Source organism: Dioscorea cayenensis, unplaced genomic scaffold (genome assembly GCF_009730915.1).
Source record: "Dioscorea cayenensis subsp. rotundata cultivar TDr96_F1 unplaced genomic scaffold, TDr96_F1_v2_PseudoChromosome.rev07_lg8_w22 25.fasta BLBR01001101.1, whole genome shotgun sequence".
Lineage (NCBI taxonomy): Eukaryota > Viridiplantae > Streptophyta > Magnoliopsida > Dioscoreales > Dioscoreaceae > Dioscorea > Dioscorea cayenensis.
The window spans coordinates 1-15,651 of record NW_024087492.1 but is presented as its reverse complement, the minus strand read 5'-3'; the positions used below and the strand labels follow the sequence as shown (position 1 = coordinate 15,651).

Here is a 15,651-nt window from a genome sequence, read left to right as displayed (position 1 = left end):
TGCGTTGGTCGATCGCCCGTAGTGATCATCGACATGACGACCAACCACGAAGATTTCGGTTTGTCCTCAGACAATGATCTCTAACCCGAATGTATGTCGGGCGTAAGTAGCTCTCCCATTTGGTCGCTTGCTCACGCGGGTTACATAACATGCGCATCAACTTGAACACGGCAAATAAGGTTAAACAAAAGGCGGTGATGGTTAAATAATTACGTCGACATGTTTAAACATTATTGTAATTATTTAAAGCGAAATGATTAATATTTAAAAAGTCGAGACAAGTGTAATTAAACAAAAGATTGAGAATGTTTAAAGGGTAATACTAAATGTTAAGTGTAAACCAACATTCGCGAGACCTTATGGAGTCGACCATTTTTACGTCAGCGGTAAATGGCGAGCTTCCTTGATCAAGCATTGAGCGACTCAGCGACGTTCGAATACATCTCACCCAGCGATCACCTCCGAGCAGATAATTCGACCAATGTGCCATATCCGATTTATTAATCAACCCGATTGATGAGCTTGGGTGATATGGCTGCGATTCATTCACGGTATCATCGAAATCTTTAGCCGTGGATGCCGCGCAATGCGGAAGCATATAGACCGGCACTCCTCCCTCGATGCCTTCCCAAGTCGGCATTGGCTTTTCATAAAATTGGCCTCCAAATGTCGAAGGCGATGCGCATGTGGCGAAGAAGGGAAGACTCTCGCAATTGCGCTCACAAGGCCCTTGGACTGTCCGACACGAAGGTAATTATCTCATGATAATCTCCACCCTCGTATAAGGCATTGCCTAACTTAGATATGAACCAAGTCCAATTGGCATCGGTCTCGTTGTCGACTATACCGAAGGCGGCGTGGAAAAAAACCATTGTTACCATCTTTCCTGTGGCGCGAGTGGTGTACCCGATATTTTTCCAAGGAGGTGGGTACCATCGAGAAAGCATGACGGCACTGCAAGCCCTCTTGAATCCCGCATACCTGTTGAAAGAAAAGAATGCGCGTTTAAAAGCGATCACCGTCTCTCTCCCGCGATCGCCTAGCTGCAGGGTTGTCTCGACCACCTTATCCACATACCAAAGCAAGCGGTCATAGGCTGGAGATGTCAGCTGCGTCGAGGACCACCCGGGCATGCTCTTTTTCCCACCAAGCACTGCTTGTATGGTATGTGGACACCATGTTCCCTGCAACATGTCCTTCGAATGTCGATGGCCTTGTACGAGGGGCGGTCCTTGAGCTTACGAATCACTCGTGCGCTAACCCATTTTTGGGCGCTTTTCGGATGTGGCCTTGAACCTATGCCACCACCCTGAAGTGTGTGACGGGTTGATTGTCTTGATTACGAAAGTATTTTTTTGTTATACTCTTTTGATGCGTGAAGGCAGCGACGACCATCGGCGCATTCCCGATCGCGATGTTTTTGTTCTTTATGAATTTGAAGTCAAAATTCCTTTTTGATTGCATGATTTGAAAGTACATCCACGAAATGTTCGACACAGTCAAAGCGTTGTCAATATCCAGCGACAACGCTTGAATGATCGGCGAGGAAGGAAGACATCCCACGCCCGGGGAGTCGCCCATGGGGATGAATGGGAGCACTCGCGAGAATCGAATTCACGCTGACACTTCGGTCGAATGAAAAGATCAATATGTTAAGCGGAGGTATAATGTTTAGCGATAATGACAATAGTTAAGCGTTAAATTAAATACTTAAGCAATTAACTAATAACGTAAAGGACTAGTATAATATGTTAACCCGGGTGAGCGGACATATTTAAACAATAATGACCCCGAGACAAGCTGGAATAATTAAAAGAAAAAGGAACTTCTGACGAGTAAACCTCGTTTTTCGTTAGGATTCGGCAATGGCACATTTTACGTCTCGACGACAAGATCGACTTCTGACACATTTGAAGATGGAATGGGACGTGACACATCCAGTTGGAAGTCGACATCGTTTTTTTCGATTGGGCGAAACCGTTTTTATATCCATACGGTGTGATGAACTTAACCACGACGAGAGAAACTTGAGACCCCAGTCAGCTCACGTATCTCGGCTAACACCAACTCCCAAAAGTGCGAGCCGTGAACATTAGCACTCTTCCCTCCCGGTTGAATCTAGCAATACCACAAAAAACTCTCTATAATATATCGATTCGAAAAACCAAATCGTACTGAAACCAAATTAAATGAAGAACAAAAGAAGGCGAAGAAGAAGAAGTAGAAGATGTAAAGAACAAAGCAGCGGTCGAGAAAAGGCGAAACAAAAAAAGTGCAGGTTGTATGCATAGAGGTTAGACTAGGCGTGATGTGATTGGGCGGTATTTTTCCCTCCGTCCCAAGGGCAAAAGGAAATATATGTCACATGTCGCGAGGAAGGCATATTGTCATCGTTCGAATGAAAGTTCTCGACTCAACATGAGTCTACGTGTAAGCGTCAAGCTTTTTTTATGTTTAAGCAGATACATATAGTGTTTAAAAAAGCAGTTAATTGTTTAACTAAAAGTCTATATCATTTAAATAATATGTTATTGTTTTAAATTGAATGCTTTTTCAGTGACATCGCGTTGAAGATGGGTACCTCACGGAGTCATTTTGTTTAAACATCTTTACGTATTTTTCTTAAACTACCGTTGTCATTGTTTAAAGAGTAACTTGAGTAGTGTTTAACTTTTTCTATTGTTTACACGTTGTCATTGTTTAAAGAGTAACTTTTTCTTAAACACCGTTGTCATTTGTTTAAACATATTTACGTATTTTCTATTGTTTTACTGATGGCGTTCTTTTTGTTTCCCACATTGTTTGTTTTTACTAGGTCTATGTTTAAATTTCGAAGTTCGCAGTCAAATAAAGCTTGTTTCATTTTATTTATAAAAGATTTACAACATTTACAACATTTACAGCGTCAGCTCGGACTTTGGACACTCACGACTTGACCCTCGTATAGCGAAACAGAGTGATGCATGCATTCGAATGCTCACGCGGTTTGCATAACATGCGCATCGACTTGAACACTGCTGCGTACTGACATTAAAAAGGTTAAACAACACACATTCATGAAAAGCGACTATTAATCAATGTGTCGTGGTAGGGACTTAGCGAAGATCACGATAGTTAAACACGAGCGTAATAGTTGTACTGCTGGCGTAATGTTCTTAAATGGTAGCGAAAGTCTCAAGTGATAAATATCAACCCGTCTTAAAGGATGTTTCACGATCTCCCTCCTCTAGAGAATCCTCCATGATCGCGAAATCGTGAAAAAAATTTCTTTTTCTTACCCAAGTCGAAATGCTCAAAGCAATTGCTTGCCCGTCGTCCACGGGCTGAAGAATCCCTGCGATTCGAGCGATTATGAGAGCATTTTCGACAAGCGAAAAAGATAGTTTAACTGATTGCGTGATTGCGGCTAAGCATTCTCAAGATAAGGAAGAAGGTTCACGAAACATCCTTTCGAGATAAGTGGTTGTCCGTGGGAAGAGGAGGGCGAGGAGGAGGAGGAGGAGGATGATGAGGGGACGGCGAGTGGTTGTCCGTGGGGAGGGTTCTTTACGGTTATTTATGGTGTGAATTCCTAAGCGGTGACTCTTCGTATCCAGAAAAAAAGTTAAATGCCGATTGGCGGCGTTGGTGATGTGTCGCACCACCCCTTCTCCGGGGGTAAATGTGGCACCCATCGGTTAAAATTCCCTGTTGAAGCCCGACACCCATTTTAAACAAAAGCGGACCTACTGAATCCCGATTTACAATTTTTCACCAAAAGTGCGGGGTTCGAAATACATAAATACTGATAAATATAATTACTCTAATTTTGCGGAGTCTGACTGCTAGAGATCATGACACTAATAAGAAGAAAAGAAAAGAAATGAGGGACCCACTGCGGTCTGGACTCGACTACGACTAGCTACATACTCGTCGAGCGATCTAGGGTCGTGCTCCTGCGATTTCTGACACGTTCGGTTGGTCGGTAGTGGCTTAATAATTTCAAATACTAAAAATACGATTAGTATATAAAGTATATAAATACCAAGCTGCTTAAATAATTTTTCCAACTTTTTCAAAATACTAGAATTCTAGCAAAAATACATTTTTAAAGAACTTTTTGAAACATAAATTCATCATAAATCGATGTCGAAAATAGCTGATAATATAAAAACCATTCTCAAATCCATAGCACTGAAAACTCTCCCGACTTAGCCGCGTCGCGACTAGGGTTGGGGCCGTCAGAGTCTTCGTACCCTTGGCGTTGGCCCATCGGTCCCGTGTGGTGACCGGGATCCGATGTATCATCCCGATCGAGGGGCTCTACGCTCCCTGATGCGGACAATCAGCAATCGGGTCCGCGCGCCACCTCTAAAGGCGGCGGGTGGGAACCCACTCTGCGATGGTCGGGACGCCCAGCCGCCGTCGCCATCAAACCAGACGTGTAGATCACGGCAGCAATACTAAAGCTGTATAAATCATATCCATGGTCGCTTATCCGGGGACGTTCGCGATGCGATACATGCATAATGTCGGTAAAAATCCAAATACTAAAATACCATTCCTATGCGAGGGAATGAAAAACCAATTCCACAAATATTGTTGGTAAAACATTTTTAAAAATGCTCACATGATTTCACAAATCATTTCCAAATCAAAAGCATATATAACCATCAAAAATAAATACATGAATTGAATAATTAAATCACATATACATGTATTTTCACTATTCTAAATCACGTATAATTATACCAAAGCGATGTATCAATACGATTGTCGGGGAACATCAGCGGCAAGTAAATATCGTATATTTTTAACCTTATCACATAAATTAAACATGATAAAATGAAATACTTAAATAATTATTTCCAAAATACTAGCCATTAAGCGAGTTATTTCAAAAATAATAATAATTAATCAATTATTTAAAAATAATAGCCACTACCAACTCACAGGTGTCCTTGGGTTAATTCCCGGGACACGGAACTCCCTCCTAGCGCGAACAGACCTACTGAGGAATAATATAATAAAAAAATAAATATCGCATTTGAAAGCCAAAAGAAAATACAAAAAAACCGATAATTGACTCTCAATTGGGCCCACTTATTCCAATCGGTTAAAAACTCGGCCTTGAATAGTTAAATCGGTCTCAATTGCACTTAAATTAACTTAATTTAGGCTAAACACTGCTGAACCAATTTGAACCAAGATCAATTCCACTGAACCAAGTTTAATTGCACTGAACCAAACTCAATTTCACTGAACCAGATTGAACCAACCCAATTCTTATACAAAATTTCCTGGACCAACTTGGTTCAACCGAACCCAAATTTTCTTGAATTGGTTCAGCCAAAATCCTTAGCCCAACATCCAAACCAAGCCCAAATCAATCTCAACCAACTCAAATTAACCAAACAATTCAATTCCAACCACACTCAATTTGATTTGATCAAAGCCTAGGACAAATTAATTCGATTAAAGCCAGCCATCACGATTCTCGATTTCGATACGAGTCCATCTCGACTTGAGTTTGATCGAGCCCAACTCAACAGAAATCGATTCAGCTTGGTTTAATCTAATCAAATCGATTGGGATTAACTTCAGCTGCGTTTCAATCCAGACAATCATCATTTAACAGCTGATCGTCATAATCATCGATTTAATTAAGCTAGCCAAATTTTTAATCTCGGTGCTCTGATGCATGCTACTGATAAATCCGATGACAACTCCCATCGATCAAAGCGATTTCAGTCACCAATCTGAGGTTTTTCGACCTGAAATTTAAAGTACCAAAACAACAGCACCATCGTTCTCGTTAATATTTCTTCAGAATTCATCGACGTTTTCAGTCAAATCCAATCATAAATACATATATATACGTGCATACATACACGTGCTAAAAAGCAATCTGAGGAGAACCTTTACAAGTAGAGTCGTCCCTCCCGTGAAATTTCAGCTCAAGACGATCTCAGAGTCCTCTCCTAAAAACCTCAAATTTCTTCCCATTTTCTTCTGTTTTTAACCCTCAAGGTTCTTGTAGCAAAATGGTGGAGAAAGAAGATGAAGCAACACTCAAGCTCAGATTTTTTTCTCCAAATTTAACTTTCAGCCGAAATTTACATTTAGTCCCTCAAAACATAATTCCTTACAAAACAGTCTCTGAAAAAAACTCACAAATGGTCCCTGAATTATAAAAATAGTATTCTCAAAAGATCCTTTCAAATTATCCAATGGTCCTTGAAGTATAACACAATATTTCCATATGATCCCTTCAACTTACCTTTCGGTCCTTGGTTTCCATAAATATTTTATATCAATCCTTTTTCTATTACTCTTTAACCCAAAATCTTTTTATAAAACTTTTTACACTTAAAGTCAGCATTACAGTCACTTGGGGTTTACTCGACAATATTACTACGTAGAAAAAAATCTTCTACTGACTATAGTATACTACGAATATATTTTTCCAACAGTTAATCACAGGTTCAGGGTATTACATGATGAGAACGAACGGGTGTTGGTAAAATTATGTTACCATGCATAAATTTTAATGCCGTCATTAATTCTTATGCACGGGATACCATAACCTTGCCACCTGCGTGCCACTGCCGGCAATTCGGATCAAGCGAAAAAGATCGCGTTTTCTGCGAGAGCTTTTGAGAATTTCTGCGTTAATATGAATAGTTATACGTGTAAAGATAACGTTAAGCGGAGATGGGAAGTATTACCGGATATGATAATTATTAAACGTATTAGTAAAAAATATTTAAGCGTTAAACCAGCGAGCAGCCCTGAGGTTGAGCAGTGATGTGATTTAGTGACTTTTCGCTTTTCACGATTTTCGAGTAAAAATGGGATTTCGTGACATGGGCCGTTTGAAGTGAGCGGTGAGGGGTAAAGGGGAAGTTAAAGCACTATGGAAGGGAGTCTGTCCGGGGTGTGCAAAAGTAGGAGGGGGTTTTTGGGAAGTTTTTAAAATTACGAGGGGTGAACAGTAATTTTCCCAAAAAATAATCACGTTTTTATTACATCCTTTAACGTAACCAATAATTTGACATTATTTAAGGGTGTTTGTGCAAAACTCTTCAGCTTAAATGAGAAATTTACAATTTCCAGAGTTTATAAGGGGGTAAATATAAATATTGATATTTATTACCTTTTTTGGCGCTTACTTCCAAAGGCTCTTTGTCTTCCACGGTTCCACCTTCAAAATCTCACAAACCCTAACCCTAACCCTAACCCTAACCCTAACCAAAAGTCTCCGAGCATCCATCAATGGAGGCTGATCCGCAAAACTCCGACGAGAGACCCTTCCGCCTTTTCTCCTCCAAATCTAGACCTCCTCCCCAATCCTCTTCCCGCCGCTCCCCTCTCTCCAACCCAACTTCCATCTCTGACCATGCCGGAGGGACGGCCACCATCGCCTTCTCCGACCTTGGTCTTTCCCAGTGGGCCACCTCAACATGCCGCGAGCTCGGCATGCGTTGCCCCACCGATGTCCAGCGCTGCTGCATCCCCAGGATTCTCTCCGGCTCCAATGTCACTGCCGTTGCCCTTACCGGCAGCGGCAAGACAGCAGCCTTCGCCCTCCCTATTCTCCACCGCCTCGCGGAGGATCCTTTTGGTGTATATGCCCTTGTACTCACCCCGACCCGTGAGCTCGCCTTTCAGCTCGCGGAGCAGTTCCGCGCGCTTGGCTCTTCTCTCAATGTGCGATGCACTGTTGTTGTGGGGGGCATGGACATGACTGGCCAGGCCCGGGCTCTAGCGCAGCGGCCGCATATTGTAGTTGCTACTCCTGGGAGGATCAATGTTCTTCTTGAAAATGACCCTGATTTGCCTGCTGTGTTCTCCAAAGTCAAGGTCAGTTTTTCAAATAGGGTCTTTTCTATGTTCCTGTTGTTGTTGTTATTGCTTTTTCTTTGTTTCATATCTTGAGCAACCAGTGTGTGGTAAGATCATTGTGCTTTGAATTGATAGTAGAGGTTTTTCGATTCGAGGGTGAGAAATTGTTGTTGGTCAAGTGAGACCTTTTTATTCATTGAAACTTTTTGATCCAATGCCTCTAAATTTGTGATCAGGAATTTGAAAAATCCTTTCTTCTCAACTTTGCTTTGGGGCCATTGCTTTTTTTGGTGAAAGATAATTTAGTTAGTTTTTAATGACATGCATCTGATTGTTTGCACTTGTGGTCATGCGAATTTTTTAATCTCATTGCATTCCCAAACCTAATTTTTATACTGATTGTACTAATTATGGTAGAATTACTATATCAAAGGTTGGTTGTTCAATCAGTGTTTTTCCTTTTAGATATATATATATATATATATATATATATATATATAAATATTGGTACTCTGTTTTGCATTTCATTTATATATATCTATCTGTCTTCTGTTTTCCATTTTATACAAATATGGCTATTTTTCCATTGCTCGAGTGAGATTTCTTGCTCAACTATTAAGTTCTGAGTTCGCCCTAAACAACCTCTTTGGTAGTGTATCCTGTGGGCTTGTAATTTATGTAATTTGCCATTTGTTATAGAATTTTAGTTTGATTCAAAACTGCAATTTTCTGGATATGACTATATTTCGGTTTTAGTTTATTACATCAATTTTCTTATAGATGGTTTATGTTCTCGTTGATGTTGTATGCAGACTTTATTATTGTTGATTCAGTATTGTAACTATTAGTTGTTTTCCTCCTTGAAGTTTTTAGTTTTGGATGAAGCGGATAGGGTTTTAGATGTTGGTTTCGCAGAGGAACTCAAAGTTATTTATCGATGTTTACCTCGAGATAGACAAACTCTTCTATTTTCTGCGACTCTGACAGATGACATGGAAGCTCTTAATGAGATTTCTGGAGATAGATCTTACTTCTATCGTGGATACAAGGGATTTAATACGGTTGATTCCCTAAACCAGCATTACATAGTGACACCTAAAAATGTGAAGGAGGTTTATCTTGCATACCTTTTGTCAAAAATGAAGGAGAAGAGCATCCGCTCATCAATTATATTTGTATCTACATGCAGGTATGCTGACAATTTTTATGAATAAATATGCCATAATGAATTGTGCTTTATTTACTAATCTTATTGAATGCACAACTATGGGCATTATCACTGAGTATTTTTACTCATATCACTTGTCATGTGTTGATATTGTATACAACAAGAGGAATTGGGAAAGACTTTTAAGTTCTGCTTTGAAGAAAAAAAAAGAAGGTTTTAGAGCCACAAAGCTTTTAAATTTAAAAGGAAATGATTTTTTTTATTTAGGACTCATTTTCTTATCATCATTGTTTGTGCTTGAGATATATTGTGATAAAAGTGCACAAGGCTTATGGGGAGTAAAAAGGAGGCTTTTAAGCTGTCAGATCTCTAAGATCTTTAACCATGAGAAGGCACCTTATTATTTCTCAGGCTGATCCACTTTACTACATTGGTGCATACACTATTGAGCAAGTTAGTATCAATCACGTATAAGGTGGGCGCATAATAATGCCAAGTTATCTTGAAGCACCTTTCTTTGCTATGTTCTTCTTGCCGAGACTTGTAGAACTTTTTTAGGAGTATGAGGTTAAATATAACCTCTTAAATCTCTTTATACTGCACCCTTTTTTGAAAGAAACGACAGTCTTTTCATTTTATTTCAACATCATACATTTTGTCTTCTCCTTCTTCTTCTTATTCTTCTTTGCATTGACTATTAGTATTATCATTTTTTAATAATAATAATTTATTATTATTATTATTATTATTATTTTGTGCATGAAGTCAGCTAAAGTTAATTTTACTTGTTTAGTTTGACAATCTAATGTTATTGATACCTTCCAATGTCCTTGCAGAAGTTGCCATCTTTTGAATTTGTTATTGGAAGAGCTTGAGTTCTCTGTAGTGGCTCTGCATTCTTATAAATCTCAATCATTAAGGCTTGCTGCATTGAGTCGATTTAAATCTGGTCAAATTCCTATCTTGCTTGCTACCGATGTAGCCAGTAGAGGTTTGGATATTCCAACAGTTGATCTTGTCATAAACTATGACATTCCGAGGTTAAATTTACATTTGAACAATTTGTTTTTGGGTTTTATTATTACATATAATGACTTAATAAAAACCTGCTTCTTCACATTTTAGATTTCCTCGTGATTATGTTCACCGTGTTGGACGAACGGCAAGGGCTGGCCGAGGTGGACTTTCCATAAGTTTTGTTACTCAGGTTTACTCCTAAAACCCTGTTTTTTTTTTTCTTAGATAAGGTCACAGATCTTTCAGACAGTCATACTTGTACTTGATGTCAATAATCATGATGAGTAATGTAATGTAAATGAATAGGGATTTGCATTGGCCAGTTGAGGGCTTTGGGCGGTAATTATTGGACATATGAAAACTGAGCAAAACTTAGTACAACTTAGTTCATATTTTGGGTCGTTGGATGTTATTGATATTTATATTTATATTAAATATATAACCCAGCTAGATCTACAGAGGCACTTCAGAATTTTGATAAAAAAATTGACCAAGTTATCATACTTTTCAGCTAATATGGCATAATTTTGAAACATATGTGGTATTTTTGAGGTGAAACTCCACTTTAGTCCCCAAATTATACACAAAAAATCATTTGGTCCTTGAACCTAAATTAGTTTCAAATTGATCCGACAACCACCTGGCTATGCTCACTTTTAGCTCTTTGACTAACACTATCAATTATTATAGTAGTACAATTAAATATTATTTTTTTTTTTTATTTTTCAAAAGCATATTTACATGCGCCACCCTCTAAGTTTAAATTTGCACATGTATGAACATTTATATATTCATATAAATCTTATAAGATTTGTGTTTGTTTTTTTAATCAGGTATTTACATAGAAATACCCATAAAATAGTTCATATTTGCATATATGTATCTCTATAAGTTCTTATCTATGTGTACAACCTTATAATTTCACAAGTGCCTATGGACCACTATGTGTTCATATTTGCATATGCAACCCTATTATTGTTTATATTCACATCTACAACCCTTTAAAGGAACATACTGACTATAAATACCAAAAATCATTTTTGCCTGTGTAATTGTATAAAAGTTTATATGTTTGTATGCCTCTAGAAAAGTGCATTCTGTGTATGTAGCTCCATAAAACATGATGTAAACATAGATGTTTCTATAAAAGTGGATACTTTCATATACATCACTTGCGAAAGTATATATACACATACACCTCTATAAACGAACACTTTTTCTTATATAGGTGCATTCTCTGCATGTACTTCATTAAAATCATGGCTTATATACAGCAAAGGCCATATAAGCAAATAGGGACTTTATAAAGGCATATATGCATATGTGATTTCTACTGTGTTCATACAGCATTTTTTTTTTCTATGGGTATATTTGTAAATTTATTGTGATTTGTGAGTATATACAAAATATGCATTTTATAGTGGTGTTTATAAAAATTTGCACTTTTATAGCAGTATGCATGCAAATATAGACTTTTATATAAACTTACATGCAAATATGAATTCCTAGAAGGGCTTATATGTAAATAAGTTCTGAAAAGAATTAATTTGAGTTTTTATAGAGTGTATATGTAAATACAAACTTTTATTGGGTATAGCTGTCTGTGAATATGAACTTTTATGTACTAGCCTATGTGTGAATTTGAACTTGTATAGTTGTGTATATGTAACTATTCTTTGAAGAATACAAATATGCAAATATTAATTTTTATATAGTTATATGTGTAAATATAAAATTTTTATTGGGGTTCACATCTAAATATGCTTTGAAAAAAATTGACATGACAAGTGTTGACTTGTCTTCGCTGTGTCAACTTCCTCCTTATTGTTATTCAATCCACATCATCCATTAGTGTTTAATTATACTAACGAAACAAGTGCTGGTGTTAGTAGTAGGACTGACTGCAAGTGAACATAGTGGAGAGGTTTTGTTGTTTGTTGGGTATAGGGGGTATAGTTGTAGGACCAAAAGTGCACTTTGATCTATTTTGACATCCTTTGGTATTATAAGTACATTAAAACACCCGTTTTTGCTTTGGTTATCATATTAGGGAAAACCAGATTAACTTGTATAGCTGAGAGCAAGCACACATAGAGCTAGTTTTCCCACATTTTGATAATTGAATAAGTTTCAATTTTATTCCCCAAAATAAGTAAATTGGTACGTAAAACATAATTTATTTATTTTAATACCAAAATGATTTGTAGGTGAATTTCTATTTTGATGGGTTCACATGGATAATAAAAATAATGATACCAAATATTGATGGACAATAGAGTAATTGATTTCTTAGGGGTTGTTTGGATGACATGTTTAGAGTGGGAGTGGGAGTGGGAGTAAATCCAAACCTTTGTTTGGATGACTATGAGTGGAATTGAGAGAGAAGAGTAGATGGGGAGTGAGTGGGAGGATTGCTCACTCTTTAGGGAGAAACGACCAATTTACCCCTTTTTTTTTTTCTAATAATTAAAATAATAATTTGATTTAAATAATAAATAAATAAATAATTTTAAAAATAATAATTAATTAAATAATAATAATTAAGTAGATAATTTTAATAATATTTAATAATTAAAATGAAATAATAATAACTAATAATTAAAGTTAAATATTTATTTGTAATAATTAAGTAGTTATATTTCTTCATTAATTAGTTATTTATTATAGTTAATTAATTAATAATTAATGATATTAACAAAATACCATTAATTAATTAATTAATTAAAATATCTTTAAACATGTAATTAGTTATTTATTTTAGTTAATTTATTACTAATTAATGATATTAAAAAAATTTTGAGATTTGGTGAGCTATTAAAGTTAAATATTTATTTATAAAAATTAATTTATTTTTTTTCAATTTATATAATATTTATTTGCATAAAAGACATAAGTGTCATTTTATCATATTTACTTTCTTTACTTTTCCCATTCCCAATAAATTATACTCTCCAATCCTTATCAACCAAACACATTCTTCATTCTCACTCCTACTTCACTTCCCTTTCATCTCACGCCTATTCCACTCCTCTCCCAATTCACTCCTGACAACCAAACACTCTCTTAGATTATTTATCTATAACGAGTTTTCATGTTAAGTGATCATTGTGGAGGACGGTTAATAATTTTTGTCAAATATGATTGATAATAATAGATATCTTTGGAATATGATTATTGTGGTAAATTCAAGTTTATTGTTTTTAAAATTATTTGAGAAATAGTGAGGTCATGAGGTGCTATTATCGTTACCCTGCTATTATTGGATCAGTACTTCTTGATAAGGTAGTCTGCTAGCTGATTCGTTTTCAAATCTTGGCAGGAATAACCCACTAGTGTAAATGTCTAACACCTGTGTAGGTGTTTAGAGTGCTTAAATAACACCTCCTTGGGTCATGCTGTTATAAGTATCCCATTTTGATGGCTTATGAGCTTTACACTGTTTTGATTGGACTAGATCTAAAAGGCCAAAACTTAGCATATAGATTGAGGGAAAAACTAGTATTATATATATTAAAATTTTTGAGTTAATAGGGAGAGGTCTGAGTTTGCAAAGAATACGTTCATGTGGCAACTTGCTAAATTAGAAGAATCAAGGATTTTTGATAAAATTCATGCCATTCATCCTTTGTTTCATATATTTTTATTTTTCAACATGTGTAGTTATGTTGATCTCATCATCTTTCTTTTCTTTTATTTCAATATTTAGCTTCTTATATATATATATAATAATATATGTTTTTACAGAATGACGAGCGCCTTGTTAAAGTGATAGAGGATGAAATAAGGAAAAGGAAAGTTCGGATGCATATAAAGGTGTAAAGAAGGAATGAGGTTCTTGAAAATATAACTAAGGTATGGCCTTCTGGCAATTTGAATCTGTTCCTTGTAATATAGCTTAGCTTTCTTATTTTCTGCTTGCTGTTTTGTTCATTCTTGATTTTATTTTCTTGCAAGATATTTGTTGTATACCCTCTAGTATAGTGGATGAGATTTTTATCAACCTACTGAAAGCCTAATTACCATACCTTGCATAAGTTTAATTTTTGAGGTTGGTGTTAAATAAAGCTTGCATGATTGTAGCATTTTTAAATTTGCGGTGTGCAGCCAGACAAACTTACTGTTAAAGGTTTTCCATTTGCCTACTTTTTGGGATTTGCAAACTAATGTTACTTTTAGCTTGCCATTTTAAACCATGCAGCGCTCAATTTATATATGGGTAGTAGTTTGTATTGTCTCATGCACAACTTCGCTTGTTTGCACAGATACTTCTTTACTGCAGTTTGTTTTCTAAATCTCTGTGACTCTTTGAGGCCTCCCATTGTTTTCCTGTGGGGCTTAAAGTACACTCTTAATAACTGTTTCCACTTGATATCATCCAGGCTTTTGTGTATGCTACTAGTGAAGTTCAAGATTCTTTGGCCCTTCTTCCTAATTCAACTTTCCTTTTTCAGCAAAGAACCTATAGCTAGCTTTCCAAACAATAGTTTATTCCATCATCTTTATTTTTAGTTGTTTGTGCAAAATATTCATTGGCTAGTCTCTGAGAGGTCAATGAATTAGAAACTATAATGCATGTCTCTAGTTACCGTAGTTTGGCACTTTTGATTTATAGTTTGGACTCCAGTGCCAAAGAACATGCAGCATGTATTATGGATGAGCTTGTACAATTAAGAAAAAGGTTGAGGAAGATATGCAGAGGAAAATGATGAGAGGAAAGACGGATATAGTAGTACTGATACAATATGATCGTACTTGTCACTTACCAATATTATTATTATTATTTTTCTTTCTTTCCGTGCATCTATTTTCTAACAAAACATTTAAGTCTTACCATGAGAGAAGTTGGTAAGATTATTGCTGACATATATTGAATGAATTATGGTGAGACTCAGTTTTCCAAACCCACTTTTGGCGGTGATACTTGTTTTGCAATGGTGATACTCTTTGCTAATTAATAGGTCTCTGGAATAATGGTGCTATTTTAGTTTACTGTCTATGGAATACTAATATTTTGCTCCAGTTGTTTTGAATAGTGATGATGACTATGATTGATCATCAACAAACTCTTAATTTAGGTATTCAAGGCTAGGCGATGTCACGGAGAATGAAAATGATTGTGGCGATAAGATTTGGCGAGAAAGTCCAAAGCCAGGAAAGAGCGAAGAAAAAGCGGAAGCTCTTAGAATCATAAAAATGCTCATTACTCACCATTGTATTTAATTCTTCCAGTCTTATATTTATAATAATAATTATTTATTTATTTTTAAATTTTCCTTCATTGCTAAATGAAAGCAGGTCTTCAACTAGAAAACAAGCTAATACCTACGCATTGCAGATGGTGTGGATATAATATTGATCAAATGAGGAGTTGCTGTTGTATCATATCAAACAAGAGTAGCCAGCTATTTTGTACTATTGGTTTGAGTATGGAAATATCTTTATGAAAGGAACAAAAGATGCGAATATTGCAGTTGTTTTATTGATCAATCTTGTATGGATTACCACGCATGCTTATTCTGTTCATGCCAGTGAAAACCTAGACTAATCTCTCCAAGCTGGACAGATAAAAAAAAATAAATAAATAAATAAATAAATATAAAAACAAAAATTGTTTGTATTTGATGAAACTGTGCAGCCAACTA

General features: G+C 36.2%; 1 protein-coding gene across 1 annotated transcript; it reads left to right on the top strand.

Moving 5' to 3' along the window:
- Positions 1-7,161: 7,161 nt before the first annotated feature.
- Positions 7,162-14,478, top strand: LOC120255603 (DEAD-box ATP-dependent RNA helicase 36-like). The gene is made up of 6 exons (XM_039263399.1): positions 7,162-7,842; positions 8,691-9,013; positions 9,829-10,032; positions 10,118-10,199; positions 13,754-13,822; positions 14,389-14,478. The coding sequence occupies exons 1-6, from the start codon at positions 7,255-7,257 to the stop codon at positions 14,476-14,478; spliced, it is 1,356 nt and encodes a 451-aa protein (XP_039119333.1). The 5' UTR covers positions 7,162-7,254.
- The last annotated feature ends 1,173 nt before the right edge of the window (positions 14,479-15,651 follow it).